General features: G+C 39.0%; 1 protein-coding gene across 4 annotated transcripts in view; it reads right to left on the bottom strand.

The window, feature by feature from the left end:
* C1_1H14orf93 (chromosome 1_1 C14orf93 homolog) overlaps nt 1-20,710 on the bottom strand; it is a 726,790-nt gene that overhangs the window by 125,634 nt on the left and 580,446 nt on the right. Inside the window, exons 7-8 of one of the 4 annotated variants that reach the window (XM_085650692.1) lie at nt 20,034-20,186; nt 16,722-17,728 (exon numbers count right to left, since the gene is read on the bottom strand). The exons of 2 other annotated variants lie outside the window; for them this stretch is intronic. In XM_085650692.1, coding sequence (XP_085506818.1) covers nt 20,073-20,186 — 114 coding nt within the window. In that variant the 3' untranslated portion in view covers nt 16,722-17,728; nt 20,034-20,072. Of the gene's footprint in view, nt 1-16,721; nt 17,729-20,033; nt 20,187-20,710 lie in introns of those variants that run through there. One more of the 4 variants, XM_085650681.1, reaches the window with a different exon arrangement.

Genomic DNA, 20,710 nt, shown 5'->3' with positions numbered 1-20,710 from the left:
CTCTATGGATGAGTGGCATTGTGTAACAGGATGTATAGGTGTATGAGTACATATGATGAGTGAGTACATGTATGAGTGACTGTACAGGACTGTTGGTGAATGAGTGGATGTGTATGTGGATCTTAGAATTACTGAAGAGGTTGTTGTAACTGGTATTGGTATGTCCATTGTTTTTAAAATTTTAATTTCTATTTTTGAATGTGTGTATCAAAGGTTATATTAGGGGCAGAGGTGGTCTGCCACTCTATCACTAGGATGATGTCATCAGTGATGTCATCAGTGATGTCATTTGAGATGTCATCAGTGATGTCATGAGTGATGTCACTGACCATGTCATGAGTGATGTAATATGTGACGTCATCAGCAGTGCATTGCGGGCGCGCGAGTTATAGTTAGCTGAACTAACTATAACGGGGGAATTTCATTGGTTTTTTACGAGTGAAATGTCCAGCTAACTATAACATGTGTGAAACCTTTGGTTTTTTCATTGAATTTCTAAGGTTTTTTAAATGCTAATTCCTAACTATAACGTGTGTGAAACCCATGGTTTTTTCAGTGAATTTGCAAGGTTTTTTAAATGCTAATTCCTAACTATAACGTGTGTGAAACCCATGGTTTTTTCAGTGAATTTGCAAGGTACAGGTAAAATTTATTAGCAATACATTTTTTCCCTTTTTTTTTTTACGCGTACCGTAAGCTTACGGTAAGCGTACGGTTTACGCAATGCCCGTAATTTATATACGCTGTTTGCGTATAGTTACGCAATTTGCGTAGCCGCGCGTACTCCGCGTGGGACGCGTACGCGTGTACGCTACACGCGCACGTTACGCGGAAGTGTCGGGTAGTGACTGTTATGCGCATGCGCGCAAGCGCGTGTCTTTTTTACGCGCATGCGTACTTTTGCCGTAAGCGCACCGTAAGCGTACCGTAAGCGTACGGTAGGTCATGTGATCATGAAACACAACTTTTGATTGGATGAAACTACTTTCAGTTCTAGAACTCTCCTACACCACACCCATTCCCCTCATTCTGCTTGTGATCCCTTAGGAGAAGGAGCTGGGTTGTCTTTGTGATACGATGGCAGAACAGCAGAGCCCTTCTGAGTGTGAGGCTAGCACTAGCAGCACTACCTTGAGGCAGAGAGCGAGGAAACAAAAGACCTCTTATGTATGGGATTATTTTACTTTTCCTGAAGGCCATCTAAAGGTAAATGCACCCTTAGTGACTTGCAAGCTGTGTCAGCGTGTACTTTCAAGAGGTAATCCTGACAGGAAGTATTCCTTTGGGAATCATACCATGATGAGGCACCTCAAGGATGTACACAAAAGGACACATGCTCGACTTTTTGGAGGTAACCCTTCAGAAAGTCAACCAAGCACATCCACAGCAGCTCAGCCTGGACCATCATCTGCAGGGCTGAGTCCTTCTTCTGCAGGTCAGGTGAGCCCTTCATCTGTGGGGGGAGCATCTCCTTTTGCTGGCCCTCAGGAAATTAACCCTCGATTTCTGAGGGTTGATATTCGATGCGCCTCTTGTCATGATCTAATTTGTCATAGGGAGACCAGTGTTTCCCTAGTGAACAACAAAATAGATCAGCACACTTGTCGCAGAGACTAATTTTCCCAATCTTTCTTTCCTCTGTCCCTGCATGAACACAACGGCTCTTTTAAGAGCCAACCTTATCTTTCATCTTTTTTTTATATATGTTTTTAAAAACTTTTTTTTTTTTTTTTTTACCGTACGCGTACGGTGCGCGTAATTTTTTTATTTTTTTTTAAAAAACACTAAAAATCAATTATCACATTACAAGGTCCTTGAGAGACTACAATTATTATTATTGACTTACCATACCCACTCAAAAAAATATTTATTCATTTGTTTTTTTTTAAAATTGCTTTAAAAATGGTTCTAGTTTTCGAAAATTTTCTATATCAATCTGAAAAAAAAGAAAAAAGTATTAATATTTTTAAAACATTTCATAATACAGTACACATATTTACATATTTATCAAAAAATATTTTTGCCTTATTTTTGCTGTTTTCAGAATATATTGCATTTCACTATAAATTGTGAAAGCAATTGCATTCATCATTTTACAGCGGGCAAAAAAAAATAACAATCTCAAAGATTGTATTAAAAAAGCCCAGAATCTCTTTTTACTTAAACTTAACATTATAGAAATGCATAATATTCTAAAAAAATATCATCTAATATCAATACTTATTTCTTTAAAATACCGTCTGATATGTTTGTTTCAGAAGTATAATCACAATATTATATCTCAAATAACTCCACATTACATCTGGTTCCATTTCCTTTAGGCCAAATAGTAATTTTAAAATTCTTTTTTGATTAAATTTCCAATGGTAATCCAATAAAATTCTAAAGTTTTATTTGTACAGATCTCACCGATTCTCTGTAACATATTGGTTCCCTAAATATTTATTAATAATTTATTAAGTCCACAATAGAATTGGTTACCTTTCCACATGGCCAAATAGTAATTTAAAAAATCTTTTTTGAAAAAATTTCCAATGGCACTCCAATAACATTCCAAAATTTCAATTGTGCAGATGTTACCGATTTTCTCGAAATTTTTGGTTTTCGAAAGTTTCATTAAAAATTAAAAAAGTCCACATTACAATTGGTTATCTTTCCATTAGGCCAAATGATAATTTAAAAAATCTTTATTTTTGAAAATTCCAATGGTAATCCAATCAAATGGTAAAATTGTTTTGTCCAGATCTTGCCAAGTCTCTCTAAAATTTAGGTTTCAGGAAGATTAGATAGGAATTTGCTAAATCAAAAGGCAAACGTTGCTTAAAAACCAATTGGGAATCATTACACAGTGTCCAGCCTTTTTCACATTTAAGATAAACTGTGTAATGTCCAGAAGTAACAGTAGGTCCTTCATGGAAAATTATTGCAACAGTTACAAAAGTTTTTCCTGAAATTGATAATTGCTGTCCTGTAAACTTCTTTATTAAAGTATCCAATTTTGAACCATCAGCTCTACATCGTTGCATCATTAAAATTACATACTGTCCGTATTCCTTTAAAATTAACGTTGAAAACATGTCAGATTGACACTCACCGCATTGCATGCTATGATTAGCATCTTTAACTAATTTAGCAAAAGTGACTGTTTTAGTCTCTGGCAATGTCAAAAAAATAAACCTTTCATTATCAACATTAGAGCCACATATATTATAACAGTTTTCACAACTATGTTCCCATTTATAAGAGAGACCAAATAAATTATCAATTGCAACTTCTTCTTCTTCCAGTACCTGAAGAAAAAACATCAAAAATTCGTGTGCATCTTGCTGTTCATTTTGAGAAAACTGTGTTCGTCCTGAACATACATCTAAAAGTTTTCTAATTTCAGTAGCACTTTCTATTTGAGTTTTATCATTACTCAGCTTTTGAAAAAGGAGACTCAGCTCTGAACAGAATCTTTTTCCCTGATTTACTATTATCTGCTCTTGCAAACTTTCCAGATAAAATGCAACATTCAGCACTACATTTGCGTAGCAGTTGACACCAGAGCTATTTTCAAAATGACATCCTACAACCTGTTCTTCTTTTTCCTTACTCTTTTTGCTTGCAATTACATCACTCCTCTTTTTTTTCCTCCTCTGTACATCTTCATCACAGATATTCTCATTTCTCCTTTTACGAGAAACTACACGTTTCTCCAACACAGGATACTGACCTAAATGAGGAGCATAGCTTCTTCTTAATCTATTATACTCCTTTACACAATTTGTATCAGCACTAACTTTTGAGTCATCAAAGTCTATCATGAATAAACCTGATAATGTTTTCACTCGTGACAAAGCAACATATGCCATACCTTCTTTGAACACAGATGAACCAATGTTCACAAATGCACAATCTACAGTCAATCCTTGAGACTTGTGAATAGTTACAGCATATGCTAGCGAAAACGGAAACTGCTTCCTACGTACATATAAGTCTTTCACAAGCATGAAACGAACTGTACAACGACAAATGTCTTTAACTTCTTCTATCTGATCAAATTTTATTTTTAAACATTCAATTCCATCTTTTTTCTGATAATTAATAAAACCCACAACTCTTCCCATAGCTCCATTAACTAAACCTTTTTCAACATCCAAATTTCTCCTTAAAAATACTCTACAGTTCATGCAAACATATAGATTTTTTTCTAATCCAGCTGTTTTGGAAATGTTCTTCTCTAGTGAATCCAATTTATTTTTCAGTGTGCCTGTTACTGTGACAGTAATTCTTCCATCCTCAATTTTGTCCACTGCTTCTAATTTCCTGATCTCTTCCTTTTCCAATTTCAAAAGCTCCTCATTGAATATTGAGCATTCACGTAGAGTTGGCATTAAGCAGATGATACTTTTGTTTTCTGCAATGTTCTTGTATATCTTCTCTGCAACTATTTCTTCCTTTGGAAATAAATTATGTAGCAGCCGACTCTGTAATGCTTTTTTGCCAACTTCTGTGAGTAGTCCAATTCTGATATCTTTCAGAATACTTCCATATTCTTCATCGCTTGCTTGCCTCATATTAGTAGTAAGTTCCTTGTACTCAAAGAAGGACCAAATATTTGTATTTCCGATGCTTCCCAATGACTTCTTTGTGTCTTCATGTGTCACAGTATTAAACACTGGTTGTCCTTTAACTGGAGTAAGTTGCAAAAGATCTCCAAAAACTATGACGTGTTTTCCACCAAATAACATGTCATAGTCTGTCTTCAGAATTTGCTGCATTCTTAAATGCACAAAGGCAAGCATTAAGTTTGAAACCATGCTCACCTCATCAATAATGAGAACTTGCATCTTCTTCAAGACTCTTGAAACTTCCAAGGATGCTTCTCCAGTTAGCTTGTTGTATTGTATTTTGTTCTCATGCTCCACTGGTAACATTAGCAAACGATGTAAAGTGATTCCTTTTATGTTATATGCTGCTAACCCAGTTGGAGCAGTAACCACACAAGACAAAGTAGAATCCGTTTTTTGCTGTAGGTAGCTTCTGATGACTTTAATTAGGAAACTTTTTCCAGTTCCAGCTTGTCCGCTTACATACATCCTGATTGGATGAAATGATGTGCATGAGCACTCTTTTTTTTCATGTAGAAATCCGTGATCAATTTTGTTTCTGATCTCTTCATAAATTTGTTGCTGCTCTTCGTTCAGTTGTCTTTCCAAATTTTGTAAGTCTATAAATTCTTCTTGAGCTTGATTCATAGCCGTTTCCACTTCATTCATGGCTATTGATGCTTCATTTTCAACGATTGGTTGTCCTAGGGGATCTTGACTGAGTGTTTCTGAACTTTGGCTGTCCTGAGAACTGTCTCTAGCTATTTCTGCTGCAATTGTAGTTTCCTGTTCAATTTCTTCATTTAACATTTGCAGATAACTTGAGAATGTACTGCATTGTATGCTGTCTTTGCAAGCATTAAAAGAATCTTCATAGCTTTGAAATTCTCCCAGTAGTTCATCCTCTGTACGCCATGGTTTAAACAACTGTAAAAGAGCCAAGTAGTAAAATTCCTTCTTGTCAGTAGTGTCGCAACTCAGCTTCCTGTGATTTATCAAACTTCCTTTTGTTTGCTTCACCAAACATCCTTCCTCACCAATGACTTTATATTTTCCATTGTTGATGTCTTCTGCGGCTTTCCGGGAATAAATGTAGTTCTGCAGCACTTCATAGAGACACATGTTCTCCAGATGTTGACTTCTCTTGGGATAATATGTGTCCAACATGTTTGATTTCAAAATATCTGTACTTTCTGGGTCATTCTCGGCCATATATTCAATTTCTCCAACAGATTTTAGTACCCGATTTCTCATTGCTGCAAGGCCTAAACTTGCCCAAATTATTCTTCTTGACTTCGAGTAGAGACTTGCAGAAGATAACCTATCTGAACATTCGTAGGATCCAATTTCTCGATGCGATAACATCTTCAAACTGAAACTGTACAGCTTCTTACTGACAGTCTTCTCGTGAGAAATCTCTTCCCACATTTCCTTCAATTCAGTTTTTTCTGATTTCGTAATGTAAGACGTTACATATCGAGCAACAGCAATGGAATTGTCAACTACATACTGTATATCCATGTTAGCGTTCCACATGGATAAAATGACTGGGTTGTAGTCATTTATATTTTTTGATTCTTCTTTTCTTTTAAGGTTGTAGGTATTCTTAGGTGATTTTCTTGTGATAGTATGTCTCACAGCTGACATAAAACTGTTTACTCTTCCATTTGAAAGAACAGGTCTAGGAAATCCAAATCGACATTTAGTGTAGTATTTATCTTTGCTCTTGTATTTCCGTCGACAGTATTTTCCACACCGATGACTTTGGAAACGTAAAACTTGCTCCTTTAACTTTTTCTCTTCTGTGCTTTTTGGTATAGCACATGTTGCATATTCTTCAATGTAAGATAACACTGCTTCATCAGTATCTGTTCCAAACTTTGGGGCATCCTTGATCCACAACAGCATATGAATATGAGGAGCACCTCTTGCCTGGTACTCTTTTCTCCAAAAGAAATCTACTACTTCTCCAAGAGGTGGATTTTTTTTATTGCAGATGAAGGACATCATAGCCTCAAATCTATGATTGAAATATCTGCAAACATTAACCGGATCCAATGAGCACAGTTCTCCTGCTGTCTTGTATTCGATGTTTTTAATGTTTGAATTTGCCTCTCGTAGAAAATCCAGTAAATCATCCCAAGCGTACTCCGCACAGCTTAGGGTAACGAACCATGTTGGTGTTCCTAAATTCCGTAACATGCATTTTAATTCACCATGGCGTCGGTACCAATATTCATTTGTCCCACGCTGACAAGCCATCAGATTGATCAGTTGTGTTTCCAAATGATCATCTCGGTGCTGCACTTTCTCCATAAAATCCTTAGCAGACACATTTTGTAAATGTACTCCACTTTTTAAAATGTGATTTACTGCATAAGACAGTGCAGACAAGTCGCTTTCAAATAAAAGATGGAACAAATAAGGAATACTTTGTCGAAATCTGGGATCTTCAGCATATAGTCTTGTAGTCCGATACTCAGAAGCTGGAATCTGTTCCGGACGTTCATCGTATCGTCCTCCTTTTCCTTTAGGAAACAGCTGGGGAAAACATCGAGCTTCCAAGCTCTCCTCCCATACACTCACGGGACTTCCTTTTGCTTTCTTCATCTGAAAGAGATCAATATTGTCTCCCATAACTTCTTTTGAATGAAGAGGATGTATGCTAAAATGTTCATAAATTTCTTCTTCCTTTGACTTGTCCACTTTTTCAATTTGTCCAGTTGGTGTTTCTGTGTCTTCTTGTAAATCTTCTTCTTCTTCTTCTTCTTCTATATAAATTGATTCATACCATTTGTTATTCCTTTTCAAATACAAATTTGCTCTTTGTACTTTCCGTACATCTACCAGCTCCTGCCAAATCTTCTTATTCTTTGTAGGTACACCATTAACCAGAATAATTAATGGTTCAGTTTCCAAAGTATCCGCATCAATAGTTTCCATATTTTTTTTCAAATCCAAGGGCAAATACACCACTCTACCTTTTAAACCTCTCAGTAAATCAGAAGGAGGTAATTTACCAGTTTTGGGCTCCATACGTACTATGGTCTGGAACGGATGAACACATTGAATGAGTATAGACTCATATGTATTTAATTCAGAAAGTTCAGCAGGAATAGCATCCAATTCTAAATTATTATGTACAGCTCTGGTCGGCATTCTATTTTCCTCTAACTTGTTGTAACAGTATTTACAAATACGCTGTACTTCACCCAATTCAAAACAATTTTCAAGAAATATATATGTGGCAAAATCCTTCCACTTATAATTATCTTCATTTTCACTCTTTCTGTAGAGATCAACATACCTGGTTTGTTTTCTATAATGAGTTCTGCGGCAACAAATACAAGTAATATTTGGTCTTTCATTAGAGATTATTGCAAATTTTGTTATGTGATCATTAAATGTCTTACTTACAGAGGGTTCTACATTCTCTTCCACTTCTTCCTCATTTACTGTGTCCTTCTCTGCACTGTTTTGTTCAGGACCAAAGTAACAAAACTGAATTTCATCAACAACCTTCTCTACATCTGATACCGTTCCACGGAACAGAGCCCTATTCAATTCATCTAACTTTATTGCTGGACTTTTAGCAAAATACAACCGTCTCACAAACTTTCTCATTTCAGTATGATGAACAGCCAGCATCCTAAAATGATGGAAAACACTATTACACACTTTTCTAGATAGACAAGCCAGAGAATGACCCTGCAAACCAGTATTCTCTCTCACTCTGCATGAATCTAGACTTTGAAGCACCTTAATCTTCTGTTTTATACTTTTTTTACTATATTCTCTTAGAAACTCACGAAATTTGTCAATAGATTCCTGACGCACAGTGCAAATACTACTACAATTCCAAGTGTACACTGGGGCTTTAGGACGTCTCCCCATAGCCTCATCTGCCATCACTTGTACCTCATCTCTTGGAACCATTATCTCCTTCTCCATTATGCAACCATTTTTTACTTCGTAAGCACGACCTCTGGTGTCAACTGCATGCAGCAAACTATTACTTTGAAAATAGCTCTCTTCATTAAAAAAAGGTTCACTACTTGAACTATGCATCCACTTTCCTAAAAACACTTTACAAAAGTTTGTTCTGTTCACTACTCTTTTCCTTTTGCTATGTGATTTCAGTACATTAACCATTTTGTCTAATGTACACATCCTATTCAAAATTAAAATGAATAGTTTCCTTTTTAATTCTAATGCCTTTGCTGCAATGGCTTCAATTTCTTTTTTTCTTTTATAAAACTTACTCTTTTGCTTATATTTCTTCACATCCTTTATCAAATTGGACATAACTCTTCTCTGAAACATTTTTCTACGTATCTCTTTAAACGCTGTTTTTCTATTTATGTAAATCTTTTCAGTTGCAGAAGGTATATTTGCATTAACTAAATTCTCAATTTTTTCCTGTCCTTTTCTTTTCAAAACATTCTTTCCAGTACAGACATTTTGTACATTTTTCATTCTTTTGAATATATTTTTTAGAAATTGTTTTTTCTGCTTACCAGAAGATTTTTTCTTTTTCCCAACATGAGCATCTTCTACTAACTTTGGTCCTCCAGTTGTCTTCAAATATAGGTTTTTTTTGTGAGTTTTTTGAACTCTGGATTTTGTAGGCATATTAAATTTTGTTCACTGCTCTTCAGCAATACCTGAAAAAAACTAAAAAAAAATTCCTTTATTTTATTTAAATATATTACTACATTTCTTTTCACAATAGTCACAAAACGAAATTTCTTTGCCAATTTGAATGCACACTTACTGCTCTTTTTTTTGGCAAGTGATAATCACTTTTACAGACTGACACATTATAAATCCACTTTTCAGATTTTTTTAAATGCACATGTCCAGACTGCTTTTTCAGACCACCACCATGTGTATCCTGGGTGACTGCCTACACTCCAGCAAGGGCAACCAGCCTTACTGATGCTGAATGTCTATGCATTACAGACTGAAACCTCAAACCCCACTCGCTTGTAAATACTGTGCATGATTATACATGGAAAGGAGCTGGGTGTGTGCTAAGAGTCTGCTTCTGCACCACAAAATCGCTCCCCCTTTTTCCTACTAATGCAACTGTGAAATCACCAGAGCAAAACGCAATAAATCTCTGCCTGTAATTCCTATTTGCACACAGAGTCATGTTTTCACATTAGTCACAAAACGAAATTTCTTTGCCAATTTGAATGCACACTTACTGCTCTTTTTTTTTGGCAAGTGATAATCACTTTTACAGACTGACACATTATGAATCCACTTTTCAGATTTTTTTAAATGCACATGTCCAAACTGCTTCTTCAGACCACCACCATGTGTATCCTGGGTGACTGCCTACACTCCAGCAAGGGCAACCAGCCTTAGTGATGCTGAATGTCTTTGCATTACAGACTGAAACCTCAAACCCCACTCGCTTGTAAATACTGTGCATGATTATACATGGAAAGGAGCTGGGTGTGTGCTAAGAGTCTGCTTCTGCACCAAAAAATCGCTCCCCATTTTTCCTACTAATGCAACTGTGAAATCACCAGAGCAAAACGCAATAAATCTCTGCCTGTAATTCCTATTTGCACACAGAGTCATGTTTTCACATTAGTCACAAAACGAAATTTCTTTGCCAATTTGAATGCACACTTACTGCTCTTTTTTTTTGGCAAGTAATAATCACTTTTACAGACTGACACATTATGAATCCACTTTTCAGATTTTTTTAAATGCACATGTCCAGACTGCTTCTTCAGACCACCACCATGTGTATCCTGGGTGACTGCCTACACTCCAGCAAGGGCAACCAGCCTTAGTGATGCTGAATGTCTTTGCATTACAGACTAAAACCTCAAACCCCACTCGCTTGTAAATACTGTGCATGATTATACATGGAAAGGAGCTGGGTGTGTGCTAAGAGTCTGCTTCTGCACCAAAAAATCGCTCCCCCTTTTTCCTACTAATGCAACTGTGAAATCACCAGAGCAAAACGCAATAAATCTCTGCCTGTAATTCCTATTTGCACACAGAGTCATGTTTTCACATTAGTCACAAAACGAAATTTCTTTGCTAATTTGAATGCACACTTACTGCTCTTTTTTTTTGGCAAGTGATAATCACTTTTACAGACTGACACATTATGAATCCACTTTTCAGATTTTTTTAAATGCACATGTCCAGACTGCTTTTTCAGACCACCACCATGTGTATCCTGGGTGACTGCCTACACTCCAGCAAGGGCAACCAGCCTTAGTGATGCTGAATGTCTTTGCATTACAGACTGAAACCTCAAACCCCACTCGCTTGTAAATACTGTGCATGATTATACATGGAAAGGAGCTGGGTGTGTGCTAAGAGTCTGCTTCTGCACCAAAAAATCGCTCCCCCTTTTTCCTACTAATGCAACTGTGAAATCACCAGAGCAAAACGCAATAAATCTCTGCCTGTAATTCCTATTTGCACACAGAGTCATGTTTTCACATTAGTCACAAAACGAAATTTCTTTGCCAATTTGAATGCACACTTACTGCTCTTTTTTTTTGGCAAGTGATAATCACTTTTATAGACTGACACATTATGAATCCACTTTTCAGATTTTTTTAAATGCACATGTCCAGACTGCTTTTTCAGACCACCACCATGTGTATCCTGGGTGACTGCCTACACTCCAGCAAGGGCAACCAGCCTTACTGATGCTGAATGTCTTTGCATTACAGACTGAAACCTCAAACCCCACTCGCTTGTAAATACTGTGCATGATTATACATGGAAAGGAGCTGGGTGTGTGCTAAGAGTCTGCTTCTGCACCAAAAAATCGCTCCCCCTTTTTCCTACTAATGCAACTGTGAAATCACCAGAGCAAAACGCAATAAATCTCTGCCTGTAATTCCTATTTGCACACAGAGTCATGTTTTCACATTAGTCACAAAACGAAATTTCTTTGCCAATTTGAATGCACACTTACTGCTCTTTTTTTTTGGCAAGTGATAATCACTTTTACAGACTGACACATTATGAATCCACTTTTCAGATTTTTTTAAATGCACATGTCCAAACTGCTTCTTCAGACCACCACCATGTGTATCCTGGGTGACTGCCTACACTCCAGCAAGGGCAACCAGCCTTAGTGATGCTGAATGTCTTTGCATTACAGACTGAAACCTCAAACCCCACTCGCTTGTAAATACTGTGCATGATTATACATGGAAAGGAGCTGGGTGTGTGCTAAGAGTCTGCTTCTGCACCAAAAAATCGCTCCCCCTTTTTCCTACTAATGCAACTGTGAAATCACCAGAGCAAAACGCAATAAATCTCTGCCTGTAATTCCTATTTGCACACAGAGTCATGTTTTCACATTAGTCACAAAACGAAATTTCTTTGCCAATTTGAATGCACATTTACTGCTCTTTTTTTTGGCAAGTGATAATCACTTTTACAGACTGACACATTATGAATCCACTTTTCAGATTTTTTTAAATGCCAATGTCCAGACTGCTTTTTCAGACCACCACCATGTGTATCCTGGGTGACTGCCTACACTCCAGCAAGGGCAACCAGCCTTACTGATGCTGAATGTCTTTGCATTACAGACTGAAACCTCAAACCCCACTCGCTTGTAAATACTGTGCATGATTATACATGGAAAGGAGCTGGGTGTGTGCTAAGAGTCTGCTTCTGCACCAACAAATCGCTCCCCCTTTTTCCTACTAATGCAACTGTGAAATCACCAGAGCAAAATGCAATAAATCTCTGCCTGTAATTCCTATTTGCACACAGAGTCATGTTTTCACATTAGTCACAAAACGAAATTTCTTTGCCAATTTGAATGCACACTTACTGCTCTTTTTTTTGGCAAGTGATAAACACTTTTACAGACTGACACATTATGAATCCACTTTTCAGATTTTTTTAAATGCACATGTCCAAACTGCTTTTTCAGACCACCACCATGTGTATCCTGGGTGACTGCCTACACTCCAGCAAGGGCAACCAGCCTTAGTGATGCTGAATGTATTTGCATTACAGACTGAAACCTCAAACCCCACTCGCTTGTAAATACTGTGCATGATTATACATGGAAAGGAGCTGGGTGTGTGCTAAGAGTCTGCTTCTGCACCAAAAAACCGCTCCCCCTTTTTCCTACTAATGCAAATATAAAATTACCAGAGTTGTACACAATAAATCTCTGCCTATATTTCCCAACATGTGTAACCTGGGTGACTGCCTACATTCCACCAAGGGCAACCAGCCTTAGTGATGCTGAATGTATTTGCATTACTGAGTCCAACCTCAAACCCTTAAACTGTTCATTTTTTATACCAATACACCTTAATTTATCGTGAAAACATAGTCCATATTATTTTACATGTTCCTCACATTTAAATTTCTCCCAAAACAGAAAATAATAAACGCAACTTCAACAAAAAGAATTACATTTCTATTATTCATTTCTTAATTTACCATATACATCCCCTCTCAAACTCTAACCTCACCTTTAAAATTAGTTAGTTGTGAAAGAAATGTGGCACTCAAACAGCAGATTATCAGAGCCAGGATCTCTGTTCTCTACACCTCTCTCCTCTCAGCAGAACCAGATAATGGCAAAGTTTCCCTCTATTTTTCCACACATATACATGTAAGTTTCAAATCTCAGTGCTTCCCCCTTTTTTTCAAATGTAATCACACATTTCTATTGGTTGAAAACCAACCCTTTTCCAAAAGTACCCTGCCCCCAACTTGACTTCTGCCTAGTACCCTTCCCCCAACTTGACTTCTGCCTGCTACCATAGCAACAGCTCATGGAACACTGCTGTGTGGAGTCAGGTCAGAAGTTCGCCACACAATGTTTCAATTCCACAGAGCAAGAGTGCTTGACTTTTCAAACCTAACAGCAAATCCATAGTACTGTTCTTTGGTAACACATTTTTCTGTACCAATACAAAACATGCTTCTATTAATTTACACATACAGCCTAGTTTTTATTCTAGAATGGTATGAAACAGCCAATCAGTTCTTTTTGTTTTGAAAAAAATATGTATGCCTCCATTTCCAAACTGTCTTTCTTTTCATATTGCCATTCTACTGAAAGACACCTCCTGAGTGCATCCAGTTCTCCTTTGAAGATGTTCACAGTGTGGATTGTAGGGCACAGCTATGTCTTCTGGAGTGAAAAGTTTGCAGAGAAAACAGGTATGGTGAGAGACCTTGCTTTGCCAAATGTAGACATTAAATGGATTGGTCAGAGAGGGTTAAAGTGGCACCAATTGATGCCATTGGTGAAATCCTTCATGCAAATCCAACACCCTGACCTCATAATAGTGCACTGTGGTGGCAATGACCTAGGCACTTTGACTGGGGTAGGTCTGGAAATGCTTATGAAGGACACCTTTGCACAACTGTTTTCACTTTTCCCTAAAACTGCCTTTGTGTTTTCAAACATATGCCAAAGGCAAAAATGGAACTGGTCCAATCATTTCTGTCCGCAGATTGACAAAGCAAGAAAGCACGTCAACAAATCTGTTTCTGCTTTCCTCCGTGACTATGGTATGGGTTCCATTTACCACAACAACTTGCGTTACGACATGCAAGACATTTATAGAGGAGATGGTGTGCACTTCAATGATGAAGGGAACAGAGTCTTCCTCTTGAACCTTAGACTCTGCATCGGTACTTACTTGTAGGTACCACAAAAAAATCACTTAATAAACACAACGGCTCTTTTTAGAGCCCCCCAATATCTAAACACTTAAATCTGAATTTCATTTCTTTTTTGTATTTTTTTTTTACCGTACGCTTACCGTAAGCTTACCGTACGCGTACCCCGTGATTTTTTTTAAAATCAATAAATGTTTTCTTTGTACTTTTCTGTCCTTCTTTGACCCCCTTACAAATGTTAGGGGGTCTGTAACTCTCTCCCTTGCCCCCTTTTCAAGATATCACTCTTTTTTACCGGAGTGAAATACACAAAATGGCGGCCGCCGCTTCCTGGTTTCGGCCGATTCGAATGTTTACTAAGATGTAACAGCCAATCAGAATCGCGCTCGCGCACGCCACCGTACGCGTACGGTAAGCTTACGGTAAGCGTACCGTAAGCTGGCTCAGATATATATATTGATTTAAAGGCTATTTTCTCAGAATCTACTGAACAGATTTACACCAAACCTACAAAAGGCACTTCCTTGACCTGAGGACTACCTCTCTGCCAAATTTCTAGTAATTCTGTTCAGCCGTTCGGGCTGTAGCCCTGTCTAAAGGTCCTATGGAAAAATGCATGGGAAAAACGCGTTTTGGGACCCCCCTTTTATCTCAGCCCCCGCTTGACGAATCCCCCCGAGACTTTCAGGGTAGGAGCGGAGCGTAGCACCCCACCTATTTTGAGAAATTCGCGAGGATTCGTCGACCGGCGCCAAAGTTATTCAAAATAGAATGTTGCGGATTTCCTATGGAAACAGGGTCCTAACTATAACTACCTACTGGCGACCGCCAGTAGGTAATATACATACACACATACACATACACTCACACACAGTGGTGGCTCCTCTGCAATGGCAGAGGAGCGTCGCCCCACTGCCTGGCTCAGAGCCAGTAAATGAAAAATAAAATTATCTAATCATTTTATTTTTCATTTTCTGGCTCTGGCCCAGCTTGCGTAGGGAGGGGTGGGGCATGGGAGGAGGAGTGCTATGTGCACTCCTTAAGTGCGCATATGTGTTTGGCTGGGCGTCTCAGTGCATCCATAACACACATGTGCACTTAGGTTTCTCCAATCCAGCTGCATTGAACAGCCGGGCTGGAGAAACCCCCACAGACTCCCTGCGTCCTTCCAGCAAGCTCAGACCAATCCCAGCGCTACTGTCACTTGAGAACAGCGCAGGATTGCAGGGAGTCCGTAATGTGCGACGCGGGAGGCAGCTCCAGGTAAGGGTTTCTTTGTAAAAAAAATTATTAGAACCCCCCATGCGCTCACCCGCACCCCACCTCTTTATTGGGGCGGCCGCCACTATATATATATATTACCCAGTGGTGAGTCCCACTGGGTAGTTATAGTTAAGCAAGATGATGTGTTCATATATGTCACCCTTTACCTCTCAATATATCCTCTACCTCCACTCTGACTCATCCCAAACCCCATTCTACTACTATGACCCCCAAAATAACCTTTTCTAGACTATTCTCTACTCTACCCTTACTATGATTCCCAAAATAACCCTTTCTAGACTCTTCCCATCTCAAACTTCTTTTAATATTCAAATCTTCCAAACAAGCCTTTCTAAACCCTTCCCTCTGACTCTTCCCCTCCCCCTCTACTCATCCCAAACCTGTTCCTGCTGCCATGATCTCCAAATAAACACTTTCTAGACCCTTCCCTCTTCTATCAGTCCACTATCCTTTTCAATCCAACTAACAGATTGACGTGTCTACCGCTCACATGAATTTCCTATTTCCCTATACTAATTCACCACTAATCCTTTTTGGGTTCTGGAGTAGCGTGCTACTTGCCGAAACGCGCTATTATGCCTCATCAGGGGTGGTAAGCGGTATATAAATCCGATTACAATATATATATTTTTTTTATCCTTCAAATGTCCTAATATGGAGCTTGTATCTGGATAGGTTGGGCGGGTGCGTGGAAAACTATGGCACTACAAGCTGCATTACGGTTGTTACAGGTAAGTAACATTTCCCATCTAAAACATGTTGTGCTGTGGATAACAGGCTCTGCATAGACCGAAAAGCAGTGCCCCTATCCCTAAAAGCGGTGCTTCCAAGCTACTGCATAAAATGTTTAAAACAACGGTATAAGAACAGTTTGCCCAATTTGCGCTTCCTAGCAGGTATGAATGTCCACACAATAGTGCTTGGTAAAGTGTGAATGTTAGAAAACATTGCAGCTTTACAAATGTGTGCAATTGGGGTGTTACCAAGATAAGCCACATCGGCTCACTTTGTGCCTCTTGATGCTGCCACAAATGGCCAATTGGGATAGCCAAGTGACAAAATATAATTTTGCTTTGTTATCACAAGCCTAGTAGCACACCCAAAACTTTTTCAGGCCCAACTACATCTTTTGCTCACCCTTCATCCGTTCCACCAGATACCGTGCCATTGCATTACTCAGACACAGGAAAGAATTGATGACGCTCACACTACTTGCACAGTTTATTAGAGTACTGCCTCAGTAGGGCTACACCTGCATAAGCACAAGTCCCACTGTCGGATGTCACACTACTCTGTTCACTGAAACGCAGCATGGCCTGTCTCCATCTCACTTTTCCTCGCCTCTTCCTGTGAGTAAGACAATGATACTTGACATTTCTAACAAACCTCTAATGCAGCAATACCACATTATTTCCTATTGCTGTTGATGCAGTGGATGACCTACATCTGTATTTCATTATACTCTTCCAGGATTGGAATGTCTGACGAGAGGCCAAAGACAATGTCCCCTCTCTATACTAACGCTCCCTCGGACATGAGCAGATGAGTGCTCACTTCTTCTCCGTGTTCTCAATTGCCATTGATCCCATAACGAGCTACCACCGCGATCTAGTGTGAGCATGCACATACCATGCCCCTTCTCTCTGTAGCTGTTCCTTCCCTAGCGGGACCTTGTTATACCTCCAGTAATCATGATGCCCTCCTGCAGGGGCTCCTCTCCCCAGTGGCTTCTAGCGGCACTGTTTGACCTACTTGGCAGCAGGAATCCTTTGATACACAGAGAACCTGTATCCTCATTCATCCTGCTCCAGTTTGACCTCAATGAAAGAGTTCAGTTCTGGGCAGAAGGTCTTATTGACCTGTACGAAGCGAGGGTCAGAGCCTTCCTCCCTTTCCTCTTCCTCCTCCTGGAAGTTGGGGTTGTAGAGGCTGAGTGGGAGGACCTGCACCTCGGCGGAGGGCGGACGTTCTGAAGGTGGCCCATAGATGCGATTGGCCTTAGTGCCGTGCCTGGAGTTGGCATCGATGTGGTAGCACAGTTCGGTCAGGACCCGGGAGCGGAAGCGTGGCGGCCGGGCAACCCAGACCCCTGGTTCACTCAGGCTGTCCTCCTCGTCTGACATGAGCTCCTCCGTCACCTGCTTCCATAGCTGCTGCTGCTCCAGGGTGAAGTGGTGAATGATGGATGAGCGGTTAGCAAACAGCTATGGATGACATCAAGAAGGAGAAAGAAGAAACACAGTAGCAGGTTAATAACTCATTCACTGTGATCACAGTGCTCCAATTCTACCAGGACATTACCACCTCACCAACTACATCTGCTCCATATTTACCATGAGACCTAGGATACTTGTACCTGTGTCTTGCTAAAGAAGCCACTCCTGCCCTTTAAATTATAACATCAAATATCTTAATAACAATCTGGCAAACACATCTCACAAGTACTTCTTTCTTCCAGTCAACTGTTGTCATGTACTTTTTAGGTCTATTCTCCATCTCTGCCCAGCTTCTTTTTATAAGCAACCAACTAAATGCTGTGCGAATCACTGTACAGTGTGAAGTCAGTGAGAAGAAGCAGTGGGAGCTGTACCCATTCGGGAATCTCTGTACTTACTGCTTAGAGGCAATAAAACCTGTAATTACCCCTTTTGTTTCAGTGCTGTCTGGTCTGCTGTCTTCCCAGCCAGAGACCTTTATCTTCTAACACCCATCTTTCACAAGGCTCTTCACGGCTCTGATGACTCCTTTTAAATGCCCCTCAAAATAGGAGGTGTTTATCCTGACTGTCCAATCTCTGTTTATTTTTGTCTAAGAAGCACAATCCATATCAGCCACACGCACCTCTTCAAATCTCAAGATGTGGAGACTATTTGATTCAGGGAATCCTTGTAACCACAAATCACAATCTCTCTGTCTCTATTTCTTCTTCTGTCTTCTTTCAATTCCAATCAGGTTGTACAAATATACTATTACTAACAGCATAGTTTGAAAATGTACTTTTGATTTAAACACATTTTCAGTACTATGGCTTGGAAAAAGTTGAAATCAGGATGTTCATACACCTCAATAGATTCTGTGGTGTATATTTTAGAAGTTACCTGTGATAACATATATATTGAATTTAATATCTAGCCCAGTGGTTATAAACCTTTTGACTTTTGTGGACCATTAATTACTGGAATCCGGGGACCCCCACACAGGGCCAGCTTTAGCCCTGGTGGTGCCTGGTGCGACAATCTTTTTCTGTGCCCCCTAACCCCCTGACCTCCTCCACATATACCGTCAAAACCACCCAGCAAAAGTGCTCCTCATCTCTCCCTATACCCGCTCTCAAATGCATTCCATTTGTTTTAAAGCACTGGTAAATGCTGGCTTTACTAATCCACTCATTTATCCACATAAAATACAGATTTGTTTTTTTTTGCAGCAGCCATATTAACCCTCTGCGCTACTTTATGGCACATCAAACCTGCGACTGGATAAAACTCCAATCTCATTCTCTCTCTCTAGCAGGAATATTAATCACAAACGTTATCTTGACATTTTTATTGCTGCCTGAAAGCTGGCACAAGGAACTCTGCAGCAAGTGCTTTTAAATCATAAGATATTGCTAATAACAGCGCCCCCTTCTGAGGTCAGTGCCCCCGTCAAGGTCAGCACCTAGTGTGGCTGCACCGCTAGCACCGCCCTAAAGCCGGCCCTGCCCTCACTGAGTCATTCATGGAAGCCGGGTTCTGTGGCTTCAGCCATTTCCATAATTTAAACCGCGAAACAATACACAAAAATACAGAAACAAGCCTCCACCAAACAAATACACAAATGATGAAATATTTCATTCAATTCACAAATATAAAAAAATCCCAATTTTTATTTGGGGCTTTTCTAAATTCAACTGGCCACCAATTTCCCACACCATATCCATAAACACTTTATTAAGCTGTTAATATTATTTGATTTTCTAAGCCGTCAAAGGCCCCCCTTAGTAGGCATCACGGACCCCACGGAGTCCCCGGACGACAGGTTAAGAACCACTTTTCTAGCCTCTAATAGAGAGAATGAAAGCGTGTGCACTTGTAGTTTCTAACGGGTACAAGAATTATCAATTAGCAACACATTTCTTTGGATTTCATTAGAAAAGCTGAGCAAATACGTTTGATTTCTTTGGAAAAGACCATGTGAGACAAAATGTTTTGGTCTGTGATGCTAGATGAATCCTAGATTTGAGATCAGTGCTCATGGACTGCTACATGAACTGAAAACTACAAGCTTGACAGGGAGACATATTGGTTAAATGACAAAGTACTGGTCCATATCATTATGTTTTTTTCTTTAATGATGACAGAGAAGGACACAGCCTGTCTTTTCTATTCATGACAATGGGGCCTATTCACAAAGGTGAATTTACATGTGAGTAAATCTATATGAGCAAATTTACTTGTTGGAATAAATTTACTACTTTTGGCTAATCACTATTTCTATGTGTGAATTTGCTTCACAGGGTAGACTTACATGTCTCCATCTCCTGAAACCAAAGGGGTGGAGCCATATTTATGAGTGGAAAATTCCTACTTGTAATATTTCACATTCCAGTGGATCCTCACCACCTTGGGGAAGATCTCTGCCACTGTGATGGGGATCTCTGCCACCATGGTGGGGATCTCCCTAAGTAAGAGAAGAGGGAAAATGATTAAAGTTTATTTTTTCTATATTTATGTTATTGTAAAATATAAATGTAAAATACGTCAAAATAATTACTTTTACCCTATAACTGATAAAATAAAAATTTAGCACACATTACCTGTTCAACACAAATGTTTACTAAATAAATGAAATGATTTTAATATATTAACTTATTCTATAAATATAAAAACACCCTACTTAGCAATTCTATTTTTATTTAATATTTAGTACATCAAATTCTAAGTTGTGTTTAATTATTGTACATTAAATTTTAATTTTTAACAAAATAAGTTTAACAGATTATTTTTTTAATAAGTTAACTATTACGTATTAAACTCATAAAACATTTAGGCCCTCATTTTGATGTTAGGCAGAAAGCCATCTGACGGCTCGTCTGAGACTTTCCGCCTGACATCATAGGTTTCTGTCCAACCGCCGTATCATGATAATGAGGATGGAGAGAAACACGTGGGGGAATTCCGCTCTGCTTTCGATGCGCTCACTGA

This window comes from Triturus cristatus, chromosome 1_1 (genome assembly GCF_964204655.1).
Source record: "Triturus cristatus chromosome 1_1, aTriCri1.1, whole genome shotgun sequence".
NCBI classification, from domain to species: domain Eukaryota; kingdom Metazoa; phylum Chordata; class Amphibia; order Caudata; family Salamandridae; genus Triturus; species Triturus cristatus.
The sequence above is the reverse complement of the archived record's forward strand: the minus strand, read 5'-3'. Positions and strand labels throughout refer to the sequence as shown.